Here is a 20,231-nt window from a genome sequence, read left to right on the forward strand (position 1 = left end):
TTCGCAGAACTTGGCTGGACTGTGCATGTAATTAACTTGCCTGCAAAGGCGTGAAAGTTTGCTCGGCGAGGCGAAAACAACACGAACTCCGTCTCTACCAACTACTTTTTTTATATTGTGTGAAGCCTTATGCACATGAGGGATTGCAGCCGTGCTATTTCTGGTCACATCCGGCGGTTCCCGACTGGCTTTGTTGGCAGAAGAGATATGGCGAAGTAGTGAATCTGCCACACTTTTTGAAGTTTGGCTTGGGAAGCCCGCCTCGAGATTTAGGAGGCGTTTTGCATTGTTCAGCACAGCGAAGTATGTATTAGCGCACCAAGAATTTCGCTCTTCGAAAAAAATTCGCGCCAATCCACCCTGTGAATGTGGTTGGAAAGCAAAGCTGTAAACGGCCCCACAACGATTACAGATGCGATGTCGCTTAAATTCACTCATGTTTCTCTACAAATAGGGAAACCAGAGAGAAGTGAAATACACTTAACCACACCCTTTAGTACTTCGAAGAGATATTCTTGGCAAGGTTAAATCAATGCATGATGCATGAACGGTGGTTCGTTGAGCTGTATTGGTGTAGCACATGAGTGGAAACTATTTTTTTATAAAATTAAAGGAACGGTGGCTGGTTGAGTTGTATTGGTGTAGCACATGAGTAAAAACTCTTTTTTTATAAAATTAAAGGAAGCTCAAACCCGGTCTTAGACGATCTCCCTTCTCCGACTCTGCCGTAACGGACTGACGCGACGATATCGGCGACAGAGACGGGGGAGGAGGACGAGCAGGAGGAGAAGGAGGAGAAGGAGGAGGAAGATTTAGTTCTATTCAGACTTCTGAACGGCCCAGAGCACGGCCCAGGAAAGTGGTTCCTTCTTCACTGGAGCCCATATGCAGTCCCCGCCGTCTGTGCTCTGTCCAGCTGAAGCTGGGTATGCAAAGAGGGGCTGGACAGCAGCCTCTCCCATTGCTCTTGTTCGGTAGTTGAAGGGAAGAGAGGAGGGTGCTCAGAGCTAAAGTCGGACATCCGGATGATGTGGCGGAGTGTTCCTACTTCTGAGCAAACTTTACACTCAGCGTCATAGCCTTTCCGGTGCATTGAGTGAAGACGCGTCGGGTGTGGAAAGGCGCCGGAGGTTGTTATCTGGAAAGGTCAGGGCAAGGCGAAGGTAGGGTCTGTCTCTGAAGGCGATAATGCTGGGTTATGTCCCTGAACGAGAATAGCGCGTGACTGTCCTCGTGCAGCTCCATAGCACGGGGGGTTGTTGGTGGGCATATTGGCAGGCTTGTTGGTGGGCGTATTTGTTGCCCTCCACGGAAGCGTGAGCGGGTGTCCAGATGAGCTGAATGGAACCGTTTTTGCACACGCAGTGCAGGTCGGGACACCCAAACCGACTGGTAATTCTGGTAGGCTCGTTGGGAATCGGTGACTACCTTCCGAACCCCTGGTTGAGTGAAAGCCAAGGCGATGACTGCCTCTTCTGCTGCCGTCATGTCTTGGGTCTTGAGTGAGGCAACAGGCAAGAAGGACGATTCTGGAGGTAGCCACGATGATGGCGTACTGCTGTCCTCGATGTTGGGAGGCGTATGTGTAGATAACTGCATGATCCCCCCCGAGGATGGTGTTGAGCGCTTGAGCCCGTGCTTGTCGGCGACCCTCGTCGCGTGAGGGGTTCATATTTCTATAAGCAAAGGTTCTTGTCGCCAAGAGTCCGGGAGTACATCAAGGGGAGTAACATTCTGTGCTGCCCAGCGAATCTGGTGAAGGATGCGGCGACCCGCCGCAGTTCTACTCATTCGGAGCTTCTGGTTAGAAAGATGGCCCGCTCACGATATCACCCGTTCTTGGCGTCCGTAGTTGTCCGCATCGCTCGCCTCGACATGCCCGGCTCAGACGTTTCGCTATCGGCGCGATCAACATTCGATAGCGCGCCCAGGCGCGTTTCAAGGACACTCTCTTCCCTCTCTCGGACTCAACGTGCGCCGAGGCTGCCAATTTTACTGCTGACGAGCGCTCTCTCGTCAGCAGTTGCCACAAGTGCAACAACATCAACGTAACGCAAACTACTTAACGTCGAGCGCCCCCGGAAATGCTCTGCATTTGATCGTGCCCCTCGCGAGGGGGATGTTTAACTGTGTCGCCATGCGAACAGTTTGCCACGCTTTAGTTTCAGTTCCGTATCTCCCCGCCGCGGCCGTGGAGAGAAGGCGGCCGGCCGCGACTCTCGCCACCGCGGCGCTGCGGTTGCGAGTTGCGCTAGGAAAGCGAGCGTCGTCTGCTAGCGGGGAGCGGAACGCGTTCCGCTCGGCATCTCCGGTCCTCGCCACTTCTGGCTGCGCACTTTCTCCCGGCCTAGATTTTTCGTGCAAGGTCCGTGTTCATTAACCGACCAGCCAGGGCCTGTCCGAAATCCACGCACGCGCAATGGCAAGCTATCTCTAACCCAGCTGCTATCAGCAGATGTCGCCAGCATCCTCCGAGGCCGCGCGCTCGCTTGCCCTAGACAAGCCTGACGCGCACTGTACGTCCGAGGTATCATTAACCTCTCGCTATCGGGCTGCGTCCAACGTACCTTGAGATTATGAGATCGGCGTACGTCCGACGTATCTTTAGCCGCTGGGTCGGGATACGTCCGAAGTACCTTTACATTCTGGGATTGTGGCACGTCCAACGTACCTTTACACAGAGCGATGATTTTACATCTATTCACTATGAGAAAGTGTCGGTGGCAACCTAAAGAGAAGGGTTTTCACTGAAACAGGGACTGCCTTCTTTTTCATCACTGATAGAACTACGGGGCCAGCGCCTCCACCATAGAATTAACGATAAAATAACGATAAAAATACAACCCGACAATCTCACACTGTCGAAGCTATGTAGATTTTCAAACGAAGTTTTATTTTGCCCCACTGATCGCAACCGTCCACACCAAAGCACCCTTCAGGAATGCAAAATTTAATGTGGGTTTCCACAAACGCGCATCGAGCACAGGGGCGCAGTCACCACTTTACCTTTTGCAAATTCCTCGGGAAGGGTACGTCCAAACATTTCAAGGACACTATCATCGACGCCGTTATCCCCATTAGAGGCATTATAAAAGTTGGCTTTCTCGAATTCGGTGTTAGACGCAGGTTCACATAGTCGTTGCATCGCGACCACTACTTAGTATTTCGGCCGCTGCCGCCATGGGCACACGACAACGAACAAATCCGTCACAAGGACTCTTATTCGACTCAGTCTGACGCGGAAGAAAGCTTCGTATTTCAACCATCTTTGACATTACACGATGGGGCTATGATTGTTGAACTGAATGTTTGGGGTTATTTCGAAATTTTAGGTAATATAGAATAGCTTTTAATTCGCTCAGAAGTTTTTGCATTTCGCAGTTCAAGTTCTGCAGTGACAGTCTACACCCTGTGCTCGTTAACCTTTCCGATGGGATTTTTCTACCTATTTACGTGAACACCGGAGGCCACAGGCTTTAGCACATTGGCGTACTAGAAGTGAGATGATATCCGTTGGTGTGAGCTTCCTTTAGTTTTTGTAACTCCTAGCATACCCGCAAGGCGCGCACAGGGCCGCTAGACGTGCCGTGAGCGGAGCGCATAGCGGTGCGAGAGGTCACGTGACGCTATCAAGTGGCATTCAGCGAGATTGCAGGCGGTAAACCCGTAGATGCGCTTGGTGAGTGCTCCACCTGTCTTCCCTGTATACGCGTGGGCTCTTAGCTTAATCGCTAGGACAACGGGCTCTCGCTACGTTACTCTATTAGTTCCAGGTTCGATTCCTGGCAGTACCAGTAAATTATTTTATTTATTCGCGCGAGTTTTTTGCTGACACCAACGGCCGCGAAATAACCCTTGGGTGGTAGAGGTAAAAATATTTGCGTTAAAAGAGGTTCACTACCTAAAAACTTGACACGTGCCTCCTGTCACCATTGCTGTGCGTTTTTAGGAATCAATTTGGTGCTGCTTCCCCTTGTTTATTCTCCCCTATCCCTTCTTCTTTCTTACTTTTTGTTTTTGGCGGTTGAACAGAATGTATAAAACTGGCGCCCCGATGCAATAAATTATTTAGTTTTTAGTAAGCGCTTGTGTTTGTCTCGTCTCCGCCTCGTCTCGTTCATTGCGCTGCTCTTTACTCTCAAACTGAATAGTTCCTTTCAAAGATAGTGTCCTTTATTAATGCTAGTGCCAATGGACCTCTCCCTGTATGTAAACACCGTGACGTCGCGAAGCGCACGTGCGCGACGGGGGCACCTACTGGCGGCCGCGAAATGTGGCGGTGGTTGGCAGAACGTGCCTGCGCCAACCCGGCTGCGCGGCGCCCGAAAGGAATGCTGTGGTGTTGGTTTGGACCGTCGCTGGCCTTCTACATTACAGGTTAAGGGGGGTCTAGCTAGCCTAACTGCGGCCATCGCACCTCCATGTGGCTTTCAGCACCTAAAACCCCCGCAACACAACTATGTGCCGTGCGGTCATGTGACGACGGGTATTTATTCTTTCGGCGGATCAGTGCGTGACAGAACAGCCCAAAAGGGGCCATTCTGAAAACTGGTGCTGTTACGACGTGCTCAAAAAATGTTTTCGAGGGTGCTTTGTGTCGGCTACATACCAAAGAAAGCTCATTTATTTTTCTTCGAGATCCATTACTCCAAGCGGTGCCGTCAGGCAACGTGTGCGCTGCCTGTCTTGGTCTCTTTGCGTCGCCCCCAGGCAGTGGCGCACGCATGATTTTGTGTCGAGGGGAAGAAGGTAAGAGAAGTAAATGAAAATATAAAAAGGCACAGCCAAAAATTATTCCAATAGAAATATCGAGATGATGTCGTTCTCAACATAAATTACCCATTGTTTAGCTACTTTCTTCCCCAGTCAAATTGCGGAATAGTTCATCGTCATTGTCAGAGTGCTCATAGCAGTCACATATGGTTAGTGCGTAGCTTGCGATAGTGACAGTATAATAATTATGGGTAGTGCATTATTTCATGATAGGGAAAGTTACCGGCCTTATCTACCCTTCCCCCTCCCAATGCATACGCCAGCGCCGGGAGACCGCGAAAAAAGAAAACATTCACTGATTCCGTTCGTTTAAAGCAAACTGAGTTTTCAAGTTCAGTGTGCAGCAACACAGAGGCGTACGTGAGCGGCCCATCTGATGATGAATTAAGGCGCGATGCTAAATGCGGGCACGGATTGCATCTCTGTTTTGCCGTGGCCGGAAGGCATAACATAATTTATCAAGCTGTAAATTTACTCCACTTACAAGCAAGCGTTTTTTTCTTTAAGACTTATGCGTCCCATACGAGCAAGCATGTCGTGGTCGATCCGGCGGTAGGCAATTATTGTGGATTGCTGGCCGCAACATTTAATTATTGGGTGTCGTCCAAGCAGGAGACATTCATTGTCTTTTGAATGCTGTATGTAATCAACTTCGAAAATTCCCCCCAGCACTATTTCTCTGTACAGAATTTCTGCTGGTGCTGCTGCAAGAGTGCCGAGGATTAACACGCACCATCGTTTCATGACACGAATTGGCGTGGGCTGCCAGTGTAGACAGTGTGACTGTGCTTTAACAAACAGCAGAAGTTCGAAAATGGGAAATGTTGCTATAAGTAAGAGCAGACCATGTCGCTGCTTTGACTGCCAGCCTCTTCGACGCATTGCGCGCATGTCGAACGTTAGCCGAATTTAACTTTTTGGGGACGAACAAGAGTGTGATGCCGCTGCCGTTGCGCGCACGATTTGGTAGCCGAAAGGACAACACCCCCCCTCCTCCCCCACCCGGCATCAGAAAAGCCAACATGCGAACAAAAAAAAAAAATGACGGCAGCTCACAATGCGTAAGGCTTGATTGTAGCCCAGCTGTGCGCAACAGTAGCATGTTTACTTTTAAATGCAGAGCATTTCTTTTACTCACGATGTCACCCGTTCTAGTTGTCCATCGTCGCCCGCACCCCTTCCCCTACACGATATAAAAAAAATAATACTTACCGGCGCCTGGTTTCGATCCCACGACCCTGCGGGCGGAACGCAAGGTACATGGTGCTCTACCCACTGCGCCACAAAGCCTACTTTTTTTTTTCTGTATTACATGGGAGAATACGCTCAGACGTTGCAGTACGAAGAATACAAGCAAACAAAAAAATACACTGAAGTTATGAAAAGCAAATATACATCAAAATTCAGGCAAACACACAGAAGCGTTCAAAAGAGGGAACCAGTCAGGTGGTTGGTCAAGCGAACTATACACACTATGTTCAAATGCCACAGTTTCTCGGAAATAAGACTTAGTTGATCTTGGTGGCTCAGCATGCCTATCACATAAGCGGCATCGCCACAGACTGTACAAACCAATCAACACGAACATGTCATAAGGTGGCTCACCAGGATAGTCGAATGGCAAAAATCGGATAGAGAAAGGCGTAATATCCATGTCTTTTTTGAGCAATCGCTGTAAAATGTCCCAGAAAAAGACAGCATCTCTGCAGTCTACAAAGCAGTGATCAATTGTCTCTGGTCGAGTACAGAGCCGACAGTCTCTCGACCAAGCTATAAACAGACCCCGATCTTTCATCCAAGTTTTAACAGGGAGCGTGCCAGTGTGTAATTTAAAGAAAAATGTTTTAACACCTGGCGGAACACACATTTTACACACTCTATTGAGGACATCCTGGTACGGCCACTGTAGGTACAGAACACGATATAAAGGTGTGGGAAAAAGCCCAGAAACCAGGGCATCAGAAATAGACTCGCGCGAAGCAGTAAATATGTACTCAAGGCTAAACCGAGCCTGTAAGAAGCGAAACGTGTCAACCACTTCTTTGAGGAAACCTCGCGGGCTTCGGGCTGCGTCCACAGACAGCGAAGACACCACAACATCAGGGAGAAAATGTGCAAGACGTATTTGCAGTACAGCTTTCAAAAAAGGATGTTGAACATCTCGAAAGTAGAATAAACGAGAAAGAAGCTGCCAAAGAAACAGATGAACAAGCCCAAGTCCCCCTCGCACAACCGGAAGAAAAAGGTTATCGCGACGCATTGGCTCACTACGCGAACACCAAATGAAGGTTGCAAAAATCCGGTGAAAAGCCTGTATCCTTAGTCGTGAGCAATGTAACACCTGTAGGACTTCTCACAAGGAACGTGTTACACGCCCGAGCACGAGAAAAGATGGACAGCTGCCGTCCCCGCCAGTCATTGACTTGGCGCTGTAGCTTCACCGCCTGCTCCGACCAATGCGAGTCAGTATTGCGAAACTGCGAGAGGGGTACTCCTAAATAAGTTAGGACTCTATTCCAATTAATTCCGGCGAAACAATCGGTTGTGGTTCCCCATTCTCCCAACCAAAATCCGCAGCTTTTCTCGAAATTCAGGGCCGCACCTGAAACCTCGCAAAATTCTGGTGTAATGGCAAGAACATTCTCCACGCTGGCCTTGTCAGTACAAAATGAAGCGACATCATCGGCATATGCTAAAATTTTCACTTCGAAGGTCGATAGCGGGAACCCTCTTAACATTAATGTCCTCTATTATGCGCATGCATAATGGTTCGAGATATAAGCAAAACACGAGTGGTGATAATGGGCACCCTTGACGAACCGATGAAAGAAGGTGGATTGGTTGGGTTAGTCGATTATTGACTATCACTCTTGTCGAGCCATTAGCATAACATATTTGAATACCTTCGGTAAGCCAAGATCCTGCGTTCACATGCTGTAGAGCACGAAACAGAAATTGGTGACTGACGCGATCGAATGCCTTTGCCAAATCTAGTTGTACTAAGGCTACCTGGGCTGACGTACCCGAAACACACTCCAATATAGATCTTGCTATGTGTATGTTAGTTTGAATAGATCGCCCACGGATGCCACATGTCTGATGGTCACCAACTAGTAGCTCAATTACATTTTGAAGACGGTTGGCCAAAATCTTAGCGAAGACTTTATAATCTACATTACATAAGGAAATGGGACGATATCCTTCTACTTTACGCATTTTGTCAGGATCATTACTTTTGGGGATTAGAACAGTGTGGCCTTCGTACAGCGTAGGTGGAAGAAATCCAGTCTTGTAAGCCTCGCGGTAAACCTCAAGTAAAAATGGAGCCAGCAGAGAACAGAATGTGTGGTAAAATTCTGCAGTGAGACGATCAGGTCCCGGGGTTTTGCCTTTCGACAATGATTCAATGCTAGACACCAATTCTTGAATGCCAATCTCCTGGTCAATGGATTCACACTCGTCCTGGTTTAATTTGGGCAGCAAACTAATGAATTTGTCAATGGAGTCCTCGCTCACTGCTCTTTTGGGAGTTTGGAATACAGTTCTATAGTAATCAACAAAGGCCATCATTATCACAGTAGTGTCATCAGTAATTTTCTCTTTATACTCAATTTCAAGTATTTGTTTAGACAGGGCATGACGGCGCTCATCACCTAGTGACCGGCAACACGGTTGCACTTCAGCAAAGCGCTGTGATCTCGCTCGCACTAGTGCTCCCCGGTATTTCTCAACATCAAACGCCTGTAGCTGCGCCTTGACATTCCGAATGTCATCCATATATTGACCTGGACATCGGCCTTCAAGTTCATTAAGTTCTCTCAACAATTTATTTAGGCGATTTATGTTGTTTTTCTTTTCAAACGCCATCACTGCCTCTTCAATTGCCGTGACTTTCACTTCTTGCTTAAATAATTGCCACCGTGCGAGCATTGGCAGATCATAGCGATTTCTTGCATTTTGCATAATTTCTGGGACACGATTTAAAAAGGGCTGATGGGATAGTAAAGAATTATTAAATTTCCACAATTCCCAATTCAGGGGACGACTCCGACACTGTTGGCTACCATGCGCAGCAGATACAAGGCAATGGTCGCTAAAAAATACCGGATGAACAGCGTAGCTATGGACACACGGTAGAGAATCTAAAGAAACATAAATACGGTCTAGCCTAGCGTGAGAGGCTCTCTGAAAATGTGTAAAACGATTTTGCAGTCGGACATTTTCTCCTATGTCACAAAGGTGAAAGTCACAAGCAATGTTTTCCAATGTTATAGCGCTTAAGTCCGATCGTTGGTGCTTACATGACCTGTCACTCGTGTTACACACACAGTTAAAATCCCCTAAGACCATTAAGTGGCGGTCAGTACGCAGGTGACTCTGTAATGACAGGAAATATTCTTCCCGTTCGCGAGGTTGCGACGGTGCATAAACGACAATAAATCTCCATGACTGTCCCGCGATCATTAGCTAATGATCGCCACAAAGCCGACACAGAATGGAGGGCTACGAACGAGCCTTATATCCTTGACTCATTTAAACTACGTCAAGAAGCTGCTGATACAACGCATTCACTACCTGTGGGCGGAACGCGAGATACATGGTGCTCTTCCCACTGCGCCACAATAATCATACCCACCTGCTAATAAATGATGTCATACCCACCTGCTAATAAATGATGTCACGTGACCACGTAATTACGTCTCCTCATTTAATTAGAATACAACAACCAACAGCAACAAGTGCAACAACATTAAGGTAACGCAAACTGCTTAACGTCGTGCGCCCCCGGAAATGCTCTGCATTTGATCGTGCCCCTCGGGAGGGGGATGTTTAGTTTCCAGCCGCAGCAAGAACCAGGCGGCCTCCTGCGCAGTTTGTGGCGCATACCCACTTGGGGGATTGGCCAGGATCGTTTCACTTACTACATGCCGGTTACGGCAGGGTTTGACTCGAACTTTTTTTTTCGCCACACGGCGTTGCTTAAAGGGGGCCTGAGATGGATTTCAAAGTGTTTTTGTTTGTGTCAGAAATCTACTTTATAGTTCTTGCAGAAACAAGTCCAAAAATAGTAAGCATATTCGCTCACGCTAACAAATGTTATTACCCCGACGAGACAGAACTATTTGTTGGCTCGGCGGCTTGCGATGACGACATAGTCCGACCTCGTCCGAGGCGAAGCACTCATTTCATGGTTGGCCGCCGGAATGTCCGCGATTTTTGACGGCGGCGGTTTGGTTTAGAGCGTCGTCGTTACCATGGTTACTTCAGCGAGTGGGTCGCACATGAGACGACGACGTCCTTTTTTTTTTTTTTAAAGCTACGTTTTCAGTCTTTACGGACTTTGAGCAGGAGAGACTGGTGATTGCGGAAGTCGACCTTGCATGCGCGAGAGTTTCCGTGAACGGTAACTTATTTTTACCGTCGCTACATAGCGATACAGAGGCTAGAATTTCTACCGACTGTAGTAGCGAGCCCCCTGCGCCTGCGAAATGTACGCTCGCGTTTTGATTAGATTACCGGAAAGTTCCGAGTGAACGCCCTCCCCCGAAACATCGCCCACCCCCTTTTACGGGTGAAATATTCAATTTACTGAAAGACGCGCGCCCACCCCGTAAAATCCATGGCTTTAGCGCCGATGAGTGAACAAAACAAACCCGAATCATCTCTTCATGTGTAGATGCGGTCACTTATTCGTCCTTTCCGAGCTTGACCCGAAATTTCGCCCATCTCGTATTTTTCACTTGATATCACTGTACTTAAATTTGGGTGGGCGTTCTTCCGGAACTTTACGGCACAGCAAATGCGCTGTGCTCTGCGCTTCATGCAAGCAATCTTATAGTTGATGTTGTTTACTACATTCTTGCTAAATGATGATCAGGAGCACGATAAATGACAAACCCGCCGCGGTGGCTCAGTGGCTAATGCGTTGCGCTGCTGAGCACGAGGTCGCGGGTTCGATTCCCGGCCGCGGCGGCCGCTTTTCTGATGGAGGCGAAAAGCAAAAACGCCCGTGTGTACGAGATTTCGGCGCACGATAAGGATCCCCAGGTGGTCAAAATTAATCCGGAGCCCTCCACTACGGCGCGCCTCATCGCCTGCGTTGCGTCGGCGCGTTAAACTCCACAATCAGTCAATCAATCAATCAACGATAAATGACAATTTTTTTTTTTAGAATGAGCGAGCAAAATTTCCGCCCCTACTCCAGCTTCCCACGCTTCCAATGGTTCAGATGCCTTTATGAACTAGCATAGCTCTTTTATGCTTTCAAAATCGTCTTGGGCAAGGTAATATAGGTAACTGCGGAATCATTACAATATATCTTACTCATTTTATATCGAAATATTTAGCGGTGGCGTGAATTCTGGTTAATGCAATACTTGGTCCTAATTCTTACCACTAGATGGCGGCGTCAACGTCATGTTTTAAGCTCTACAGTAGAAGTATACGGATCTTTTAAAAAAATTATTGTATTGTGAGAGTTCAATCTAAGACGTCTAAGATTCAAGCCATTTCAAGCGTAAGCGTACAGTTCTGGGCAACAAACGTTTGAGTCATTTGCTTTGCGACAAATTCGCCAGATGTCGCTACTCGGCAGAGCCGGTAGGCCGGAATGCAGAAACCGCAGAGTGCAATCCTTTCGTTTTCAGCGGCAAACGGCTACTCTTGCTTCATTTAACACGGTAAACGGTAAAGCGCGCTAAGGACACTAGGCAACAGGTTCATTCAGAAGGCCGGTGCAGCAAACCACACTTTCCTGCGATCATGACTTGATGGGAAGCAATGAAATGAAACTCTTTGGCAGTTGTCGTTACGGGATGAGCATGCTCTTGCCCTTGTCGCGACCGCCGCAGAGAATCAGCTGCGACAGCGTTTGGGCTTGAACTGATTTATTCAGCCCGCGTGAGCGCACTTGAGCGTGTGCCTCGTGATCACGAGCAGTGCCCGCCGTCGTCCAAGCGCTGCGTGCGGAGCTCCTCCTTCGTCGTCGGCGCGGCGCTCCCTTGGCGCGCCGTTCGTTATCACCTCTGAAACAACGTTGAGGCTACGCTCGAAACACAGATGGTGCAAAGAATCATTTCGGGTACAGCGTCCAAGAAAGCAAATGCAAAGAAAACTGAGACACGGAGCGCTGAGCGATCACGCTAGCTGCAAGCGTCGTTGCTCCTGCGCTCACTGTATCCTTCCGCCGAGAACGGAGGAGCGTCAAGCCCGGTTTGGCCCGGTGTGTAAGTTCTTTACACTCCGGTATAAAACAAATATGTGTGACTGTGTAAAAGCACCCACACAAAAGATGTTTTTTGTAGCTTTCTGATGTTTTCACGCTCGTAAAAAAATGATTAAATCAAGAGCGCACAAACACGTCACGATTAGTTCAAGAAATAGCCGTTGCGCTCCGATACCATCGACCCCCCAAAAACCCCCATCTCAGGGGCCCTTTAAGCCCCGCCGCTGTATGAGGGATCACGGCTGGATGTTTGTTTTCCAAAATCGCATACGGTTCTGCGCCGCACGTGATGTGGCATTACTTTGTGGCGCTGGCTCATCGCTGTGGCGGCGGCCTCCTCGCCTTCCTCCGCCACATCCCGCGCACGGGTCCCTCCTGGCCTATCTCTCCTCTTCCGCCTCTCTCTCCCCGCAATCGGGCTGCTGCTCCGTGCCGGGCACTTGCGGAAGAGGGCGTGGTTTGACCTTTAGCTCTCAAGGGCAAATCTGGTCACCCCGCGAAGACTGCCCTGGGTAGCGTAGTCTAGCTTGCGCTACAAAACTCCACTTTTGCACGTGTTCAAAGCCGCATCATTGCACACGCGCCGCGCGTTGGTGCGAATGTTTTGCTATCCACCCGCCCGGTCGCACTGAGCACGTGCGCTAGCCGTGACGTCTAGGCCACCGTGTGACGCGCCTTGGGAGAGGTCCATTGAGGGAGAAGACACAACAATTCAGTAAATGAAGATCTCTAAAGATACCATATAGGTTCAGACATTGCTAGGCTTCTTGCTGGTTTTTCGAATGCTTTCTCACTGAATAATTGAAATTATATAGTTGATTAGGAAAAAAAGCAAGAAAATATAACCACGCAGTGATAAGAAACATGGCTTGGGCAGATTACTTGATAATGTCCCCAGCTACCAGGATGGATAGTATTTTAACACTTGAAAAAAATTCGAGAACGTAGGAAACACTCAAAATAAGTTTTGCCGACTAAAAAAATGAAGAAAAAACACATGGGCGAAAAGAAAAAATGTTGGTCAGCACAGTGGTTACGGAGGCGTCAAGTCAGAGGTAATTTAACCGTTGCAATAAGAGTCTTCTCTTCATAAATAACAATGAAGCCATTTATAAAGGCTATTAAAAACTGTAAGCTTTAGTAAAGAAAAGAAGGTCAATAGCGGCGCGTTCAGAAATGAACGGCAAACACAAGGTAACGTTGTGTAAAGGTGTCACGCGTGATAGTATGAGAAGAATGCGCATGTAGTCTATGTTTTGGCATATAGTAATATTTTTGATTTCAAGCCGAGAGGGCAAAGAATATGTTATTGCTTAAAAAAGCTGAATACACATGGTAGCAACTATACCTTGATTAATTCGCGAAGGTTTTTCCCCACAATCATTACACTTCGAATGCACATACTTGCAATACTAGCCCAGCGGTGATACAATGCATGTTTTTGGACGAATAATTGCAATATATGTGGTTACCGCTGTGTGGGTGCAGGGACACTGTTCCCTTTCTAAACTACAAGCATAGCGGTAGCCTAGGCTATAACCATAGCGAAATCTGATGAAATCACTAGAACTCTGATTTTTACGATCCACACGTTCATTGACTGCTTTGATACAACGGGAATCTCCAAAAGTGTTAATTATGGTATTATGGAAATAATATTCATAACACTCCAATAGCATTATGATTTAATACAGTATTCATAGATTTGATAAACACATACAGTCTGCGAAGACCCCACGTTAAAGAAACACACCACTCAGGATCCCCGTCTGATTGTCCTCTTTGGCCACCCTTCAGTTTCCAGGCCGACCTGTCACGTCTTGTGTTCACGGACCAGTTTCTTCAACTATCAACGCTCCTCCCCACGGACATCGTCTTCGGTCTTGGCGAGCAGTGGACGAGGCTGCGTCGTAGTGTGAACTGGACGAGCCATGTGTTCTTCAACAGAGACAGACCCCCCATGGTGCGTTTCCATTGTTGCAAGTACTTCTGGACTCAAAGGGAAAAGGAATATAATGTGTCTGACTGACTTAGATTGGAAGGCAATTATATCTGAAGCGATGGCAAGTAAGTGAACAAAAAAAAAGCTTGCAGTATTCGCGAGGACTAATGAAAGCGACAGAGGAAGGTATAGTATCCTCGGTATTCAATGGCGTGGAATCCATGCAGGCAACCAAGTGTGCGCCGCCATATCTGTGGCCAAGCGTCTGTTGCTAGGTGACGTTGTGCGCACGGCCCGCAGGTCAGGCACCCCTCTTCTCCTCCATGCAACCTTGTGAGTGCGCCGTCACTCGTTACGTCGGGCTCCGCGGGATGGCGGCACTTGTCCGTGCTAAGCACTACTGTGAAACACATGACTGTGTTTCACGTTACGAACTCTTCGCCGAACACAAAGTATTGCGTCGAGTCCACTGTGAGTGCGATTAATAATATCTCTGTTGGCGCCACAGTTTAGAATCGGATTGGAACGGAGTAGATGACGCACGCCGGTGTCTTTTTTTTCTTCGGCGTGCGGCCGCAGTGGCCCAGGCTGCGCCGTGTCCGTGGCGCATCGGCCATGTCTGTGGCCGTTTCCTGTGTTGCCAAGCGAAGAAATTGACCGCTAAACTTTTCAACGAATACCGCCTACAGTACCAGAAAAGTAAAATTTTCAAGAGAAAATTTGCAATGGTACTAAGCCCTGCGCTTGGAAATAAAAAAAAAACCGTATCATAATTTTCAAGCCACCTAAACAACGGCCTAAGCACACAAAACAAACTTTTCATAAAGCCGCAATGGCCAAACGTGAAGGACTGTATACCCTCGGAAACAACATTTTTCTGTTTATGCTGGTTAAGGCTAAGCGGATGGAAAGCTGGCTTTTTTTGCATCATTATTGAAATTGGTTTGCACTGTTCTGGATTATCAGCATTGATTTGATTGATTGATTGATTGATTGATTGATTGATTGCAGGGTTTAACGCGCCGACGCAGCGCAGGCGATTAGGCGCGCCGTAGTGGAGGGCTACGGATTAATTTTGGCCACCTGGGGATCTTTGAAGGAGCCAAGAAGAGAAAATACAAGTTCGTTTAATTTAAAAGAACTAGGATTCAGTATCTCACTCAGCTCCATTACAGCCACAAAAGATGTTTTTTGAACGAAAAAAAAAGCAAGAAGTATTTAAAAACTTTCAAATTTTGCGCCACAGTGACGTGTTATGAGCGAGAATGACGTCACATGGGCCAACAATAAAACATAATTTTCAGTGCGTTAACTGCACGTTAGCATTAAAGTGATGCGGTCAAATACAACTAGAGGCCCCAAAACAGACGTCCAGTCATGTGTCGTCGCGACAGGTCAGTTAGGCGGCCGGCAATCGCACAAACAAGGTTTCGTGACGTCATAGAAAAGTTGCGGGAAATTGGCTAGGGGGTCGCGACTGCTCCACACGTTTTCTTTAATATCTCCGTTATTTGTTTGAAGATTGCGATGATATTGGTATCATTGTTATCGGGACTAAGCAGTCTTTCTAATAAACCCAACTTGTATTTTGTCTTCATGGCTCCTTTAACACGCGCCGAAATCTCGTAAACACGGGCGTTTTCGCTTTTCGCCTCCACCAGAAAAGCGGCCGCCGTGGCCGGGAATCGATCCCGCGACCGCGTGCTCAGCATTACTTTCGGGGTAGGCAATTAAGAAATTCTTTTTTCTCTACAGCATAGTCCTATTTGAGGTGTTGCTATTTGTACTTTTGATGACATCAACACTAAATTTTTAAACAGATTACTCATTTTTTGTACTCAGGTCTTACACGTGAAATTAATTCCACCATTCTTGCAGTACGGAGGAACATAATTGTTGTTTATCTGGGGAGTTAAGTTAGGAAACAGGAGTTCCTGGGTTTGGAAATAGTTTTTGTATTTTAGCAATGACAAATACAGCTCCCATACTTTTGGAGGGGCATCCACCGAGTGATTCTATATAAGCGATATCGCCTAAAATTCAGATACTTCTTACAGATTCGAGCGCTGACAATTGCTTGGCTGTGTGCTTCCATCGATGTAGGGGCGTCACATTACATGCCTTGTTGGCCAGAATACACACAGTGCAGGCATACAACATATGTTTCACAGCTCGTAATTATGTACTGTGATGCCTATGCATTTCTCAGGCAGCTTAGAATCGTTTAGCTGTAGCTTAGATTGTTATGCTGATCTTCTTCAAAGAATTTCCCACCATAAATTAGAGCATACGGTGACTGAGAGATTTTATAGTACCACGTAGGACTTTTTACCGGAGTAGTACGACATTGTGCTTGCTAACGCCAGTAAGCTAATTACTCAATATACTTGCCAAAATTGCTGCCTTCCTTTTTCTCACAAACATGAAAATAGCTTCTCCATCTGTTCCTAGACGCTTTGTTTTTATGAAGTTAATGTTTTAAAGAGAGCCCAGACAAAAATGCCCTCAGCGTGCTCTGAACGTATATACAGCTGATGATCCTTCTTGGGAAGAGGCATGGTATCTGGTTCACGATCAAGGACTACATAAAGCGGTGCTTCAATGCATTGTGCTCTGGGTTTATAGCTTTGGTTAAACTGCCACAGAAAGTCGCCCTAGCTTAGCATTGCTTAATGCATACAACGGTGTCATCCTTGAGTGAATTTATTCTGCATGTTTAACAAGTTTTGCCTCACATCAATTCATATTGTGCAGTATAAAAAACCAGTCACCTATCTGCAAACATATTTTATCCCAATCAACTCTAATTTTAAACTCACTCAAGTGTGCTTCATTACAAGGAATAACAATCGAGGGTGGAATCATGCACCCCTTAGGGGCTGGATGCTGTTGGCGTCTCCTGTCATCGTCGTCGTCGTCATCGTCGTAATCGTCGTCTCATGTAGCCACGGTTATAAAACACCGGGAACGTTTACGCCTCACGCTAGACCGTAATGCGTGCTAAAAAGACACCGGGACACTAGTTTACGCCTCGCGATAGAGAGCTTCGTGATTCAAAGACAAGAGACTTTTCTAGCAAAGCTGTATACCTCTACCCCCAAAAGGTTTCATATCCATTGGCAAAAACGCCAAGGCGCCAAGAATACACTTATACACTTCATTCTTCGCCCCTCTCCAGGTTTCACATAAGTGGAGATGGCCCAGGATTTCCTCAGTCATTATCTAGAGCAGGGGGACAAATGGAAGTGAAGGATCGGTAGAGGGAATGTGGAGATAAGTGCCACGTGCAAAGATGACCGGAGAATCTCGTTTAGAGCAATCAGGACTTTAGAACGATCATTAAGAAATTGCAATAACGCACAGTCTAGGGGGATGGCAAATATGTAGCTACAGCTTGCTCTTTGATTGTTCAATGAAGGAAATGCTGTCAATGCAGAAGAAAAATTTGGACAATAAAATAGGTGTCATTGAGGGAGGTGTGCTGGCTTAACTTTAGCTAATTTAGCACTTTCTTTGCTTGGTCAAATACTTTAGGGCTCTGCAGAAAGAAACCTGAAAACATTAAATGCGTTTCAAGGAAGAGAGGCCCCATATCATGGAAATTGAAACCTACACTGCATGACATTCCTTGTGGCCCCATAAAAATGAACCTGCCTGTAGCATTATCAATTCAAATCAAATCAGTCAAATTTTATTTGATTTATGATACTAAATTATGAACTGATGGTAAGAATGCATATATTAGGAAATGTATGATCGTATGATCGGCTCAATTAGGAAATTTCAGGAGGAATTTTTAAACAGGGATTATTTGAGAAGATAGGTGTGTTCATTATACATTGGTTTAGAAAAAAAAGCTTGATTCTATAAATTAAACTGCTCTTAGTAGCTGCAATAAAATGTTTTTTTCTGGCATGTGCTTTGTTGTTTATATGTACATTGATCAGTTTTGGGCTATGTTTTATACAGGTAACTTGAATCAACAGCCTTTAAGTGTTCGTATTGCTTTGCCAAAATATCAAGTAGATTTATAAAAAAATGACCGTTGTTGAGTGAAATTACCATACTCGCATGATTGTAGCACGCCCCCGATTATAACGCACGCATAAGTTTTGTCATAGAAATTTGAAAAATAATCTGAAAAAAAATTTCAGAATAAACATGGGCAACAGCTGGTTAAGCTATGCCCATCGAGAAATCGGTACGTCAAAAATCACTCGCGTCACGTTGACGGATTATTTTCGATTAGATTGAGCTGGAATTTTCGAAAATTCTGCGTCCGTGTTGACGCAGCTGGGTGCTTTGAAGCTGTTTTCGGTTTTGCCCCAGATTGTAACGCGCACACAAATTTGAAGGCTAAATTTAGCAAAAAAAAAAAATGTGCCCGTTAGAGTCGTGGAGATACGGCAACCACCCACCCCAACTGTGCCCAGACACGTTATTCGATGCAACCTATTCTTTTCAGGCCAACGAGAATCTTTACGGGTCACACCCATTCTTGCTTGGTGTGGACAAAAACCAACAGGGCTACGGGATATTCTTGCACAACAGCAATGCTAAGGGTGAGTCCTCTTTTATGTCCTTCCACATTTAACACATAAGGGCGCTGTTGAGAAATAAAGATGCGCAGGCAGGGAGCGATAGTAGGGGGAGTAGCAGAGGAGGAAGAGAAGGATCAGATGGCGCTGACTGCCTCGCGAATTGACTCCATCACCGTATCGGAAGCCAGACGCTGGTCTTCTTTCGTTACACATTTTCTGGTGCCGTGAAACCCGGGAACCGGCGCACGAGCGAATCTACGTTCGACGGCGCAGCGGATCTGAGGCACGCGAGGCTTGGATACCCTCGTACTGCTTTATCCTGGAAGCCTTGCCCTCGGCCGCCGCCCCTTTCGGCTCGTGCACAACCCGCCCTTGTCCCCTTGGTATTCGCAGCCCCAGCGTCTTGCTTCATCGACTGGTGCCATGGACGCTCTTCGTATTCGCCGAGATGTCCTGCGAGCGACCATCTCCGGGACCATGACAGTCCTCGACGCCTTGGTGCGGAGTCAGGCAGCAACGGCCCTTGATAGGCAAAATGTACTCGATCTCATCTTGCATGGCCAGGTGAGCCTTCACCAGCTCGACGCCGAAATTCAAGCGAACCTGATGGATGACGAATTCAAAGCGGACATTTTGAACGCTATCGACTACGATGAATGGATCTGCGCCCTGCGAACGCGCGTACGCTTTTCCGCGAGCCAAGACTTGTCCGCAAGCCCCGTCCCGCAACCTAGGGCAGCTCTGTTTTCTACCTGCAATGCGACTTCGACCCTCGGCTCGCCTCCCGAGGAGGCGCGGCCGACAGTGTCAACAAAGGTCACGGGTGACATGCCGCCTGCTCGGGCAAAGACTGTTGCACGGGTAGAGAAACACGACGACAAAGAGGGCGCTGCGCGTTACAACGATGCTTAAGAAGACCCTGAGGGGCTCAGCCCGCGAGAGCGGCTCCTGCGACCGCCCAACCCTGGTGTTGCTGAGATTTCCGAGTTGGAGAAATCTGAGAGAGCCTGCCGAGACCTCGCCGTCACTGACATGACCATCGTTTCCGAGACGTCTGACCGGCCTTGCCGCAGCGCTGGCGTCACCGACGCGGCTCTCACGTCAGAGGCGTCATTACAGCCCTTCCGCAACCCTCGCATTCACGACTTCACTACCGCCACGGAGACGTCGGACCCGTTCTGCCACGGCCCTAGATTCGATTATGCGACTCTTGTTTCGGAGACCTCCGAGTTTTCCTGTTGCGACCCTTACGTGGGCGACGCGTCTCTCGCTTCGCAAGCAGTTCAGCAACCCGGTTTCGAGTCGAAGATATTTTCATTGTGTTCAGCAACAAAAACACCGTTCGTGAAGAAGATTGACTCGCGTCTGGGTATAACGAAGCGCCTGCTCCTCCGACGCTCCATAAGCGAGCTTCGACGCCGGAAGCGAGCTTCGGCCACGCTCGTCGAGGCCCGGTGGGGAGGTATCCTCGTGGCGAAGCAGAACAGATGCTTCGATGGTGACTATCCTTTTCCAACAAGAGCAAGTCGATGCTGAACGCGCGTTTCTACAGTGCTTATAGGTCCGAAGAGAGCGAAGTCCCATGGTTTGCAGAGAAACCGGGTGTGCTTCTGGAACCCACCGATTACTTCTCGGAACGCCTATCAGACGTGGGCGCAACGACAGTGCCACTACGCTCGCCGCATGATCTCTGCAAATTTGACCGACCGCCGCAGCTGTTCCCATTCGATCCCGGTGGCCACCTTGACAA

The 20,231-nt window shown here is 47.6% G+C and overlaps 1 protein-coding gene across 1 annotated transcript in view; it reads left to right on the forward strand.

Annotated features, from left to right (window-relative positions):
* The window catches only part of LOC144174636 (lysosomal alpha-glucosidase-like), a 78,170-nt gene that overhangs the window by 23,375 nt on the left and 34,564 nt on the right, over positions 1-20,231 (forward strand). The window contains exons 5-6 of the mRNA XM_077703422.1: positions 13,796-13,961; positions 18,406-18,502. Of these exons, the coding sequence (XP_077559548.1) occupies positions 13,796-13,961; positions 18,406-18,502 (263 nt within the window). The remainder of the gene's footprint in view (positions 1-13,795; positions 13,962-18,405; positions 18,503-20,231) is intronic.

This window comes from Haemaphysalis longicornis, unplaced genomic scaffold (genome assembly GCF_048455015.1).
Source record: "Haemaphysalis longicornis isolate Haplotype H1 unplaced genomic scaffold, Haemaphysalis longicornis Haplotype H1 scaffold_3, whole genome shotgun sequence".
NCBI classification, from domain to species: domain Eukaryota; kingdom Metazoa; phylum Arthropoda; class Arachnida; order Ixodida; family Ixodidae; genus Haemaphysalis; species Haemaphysalis longicornis.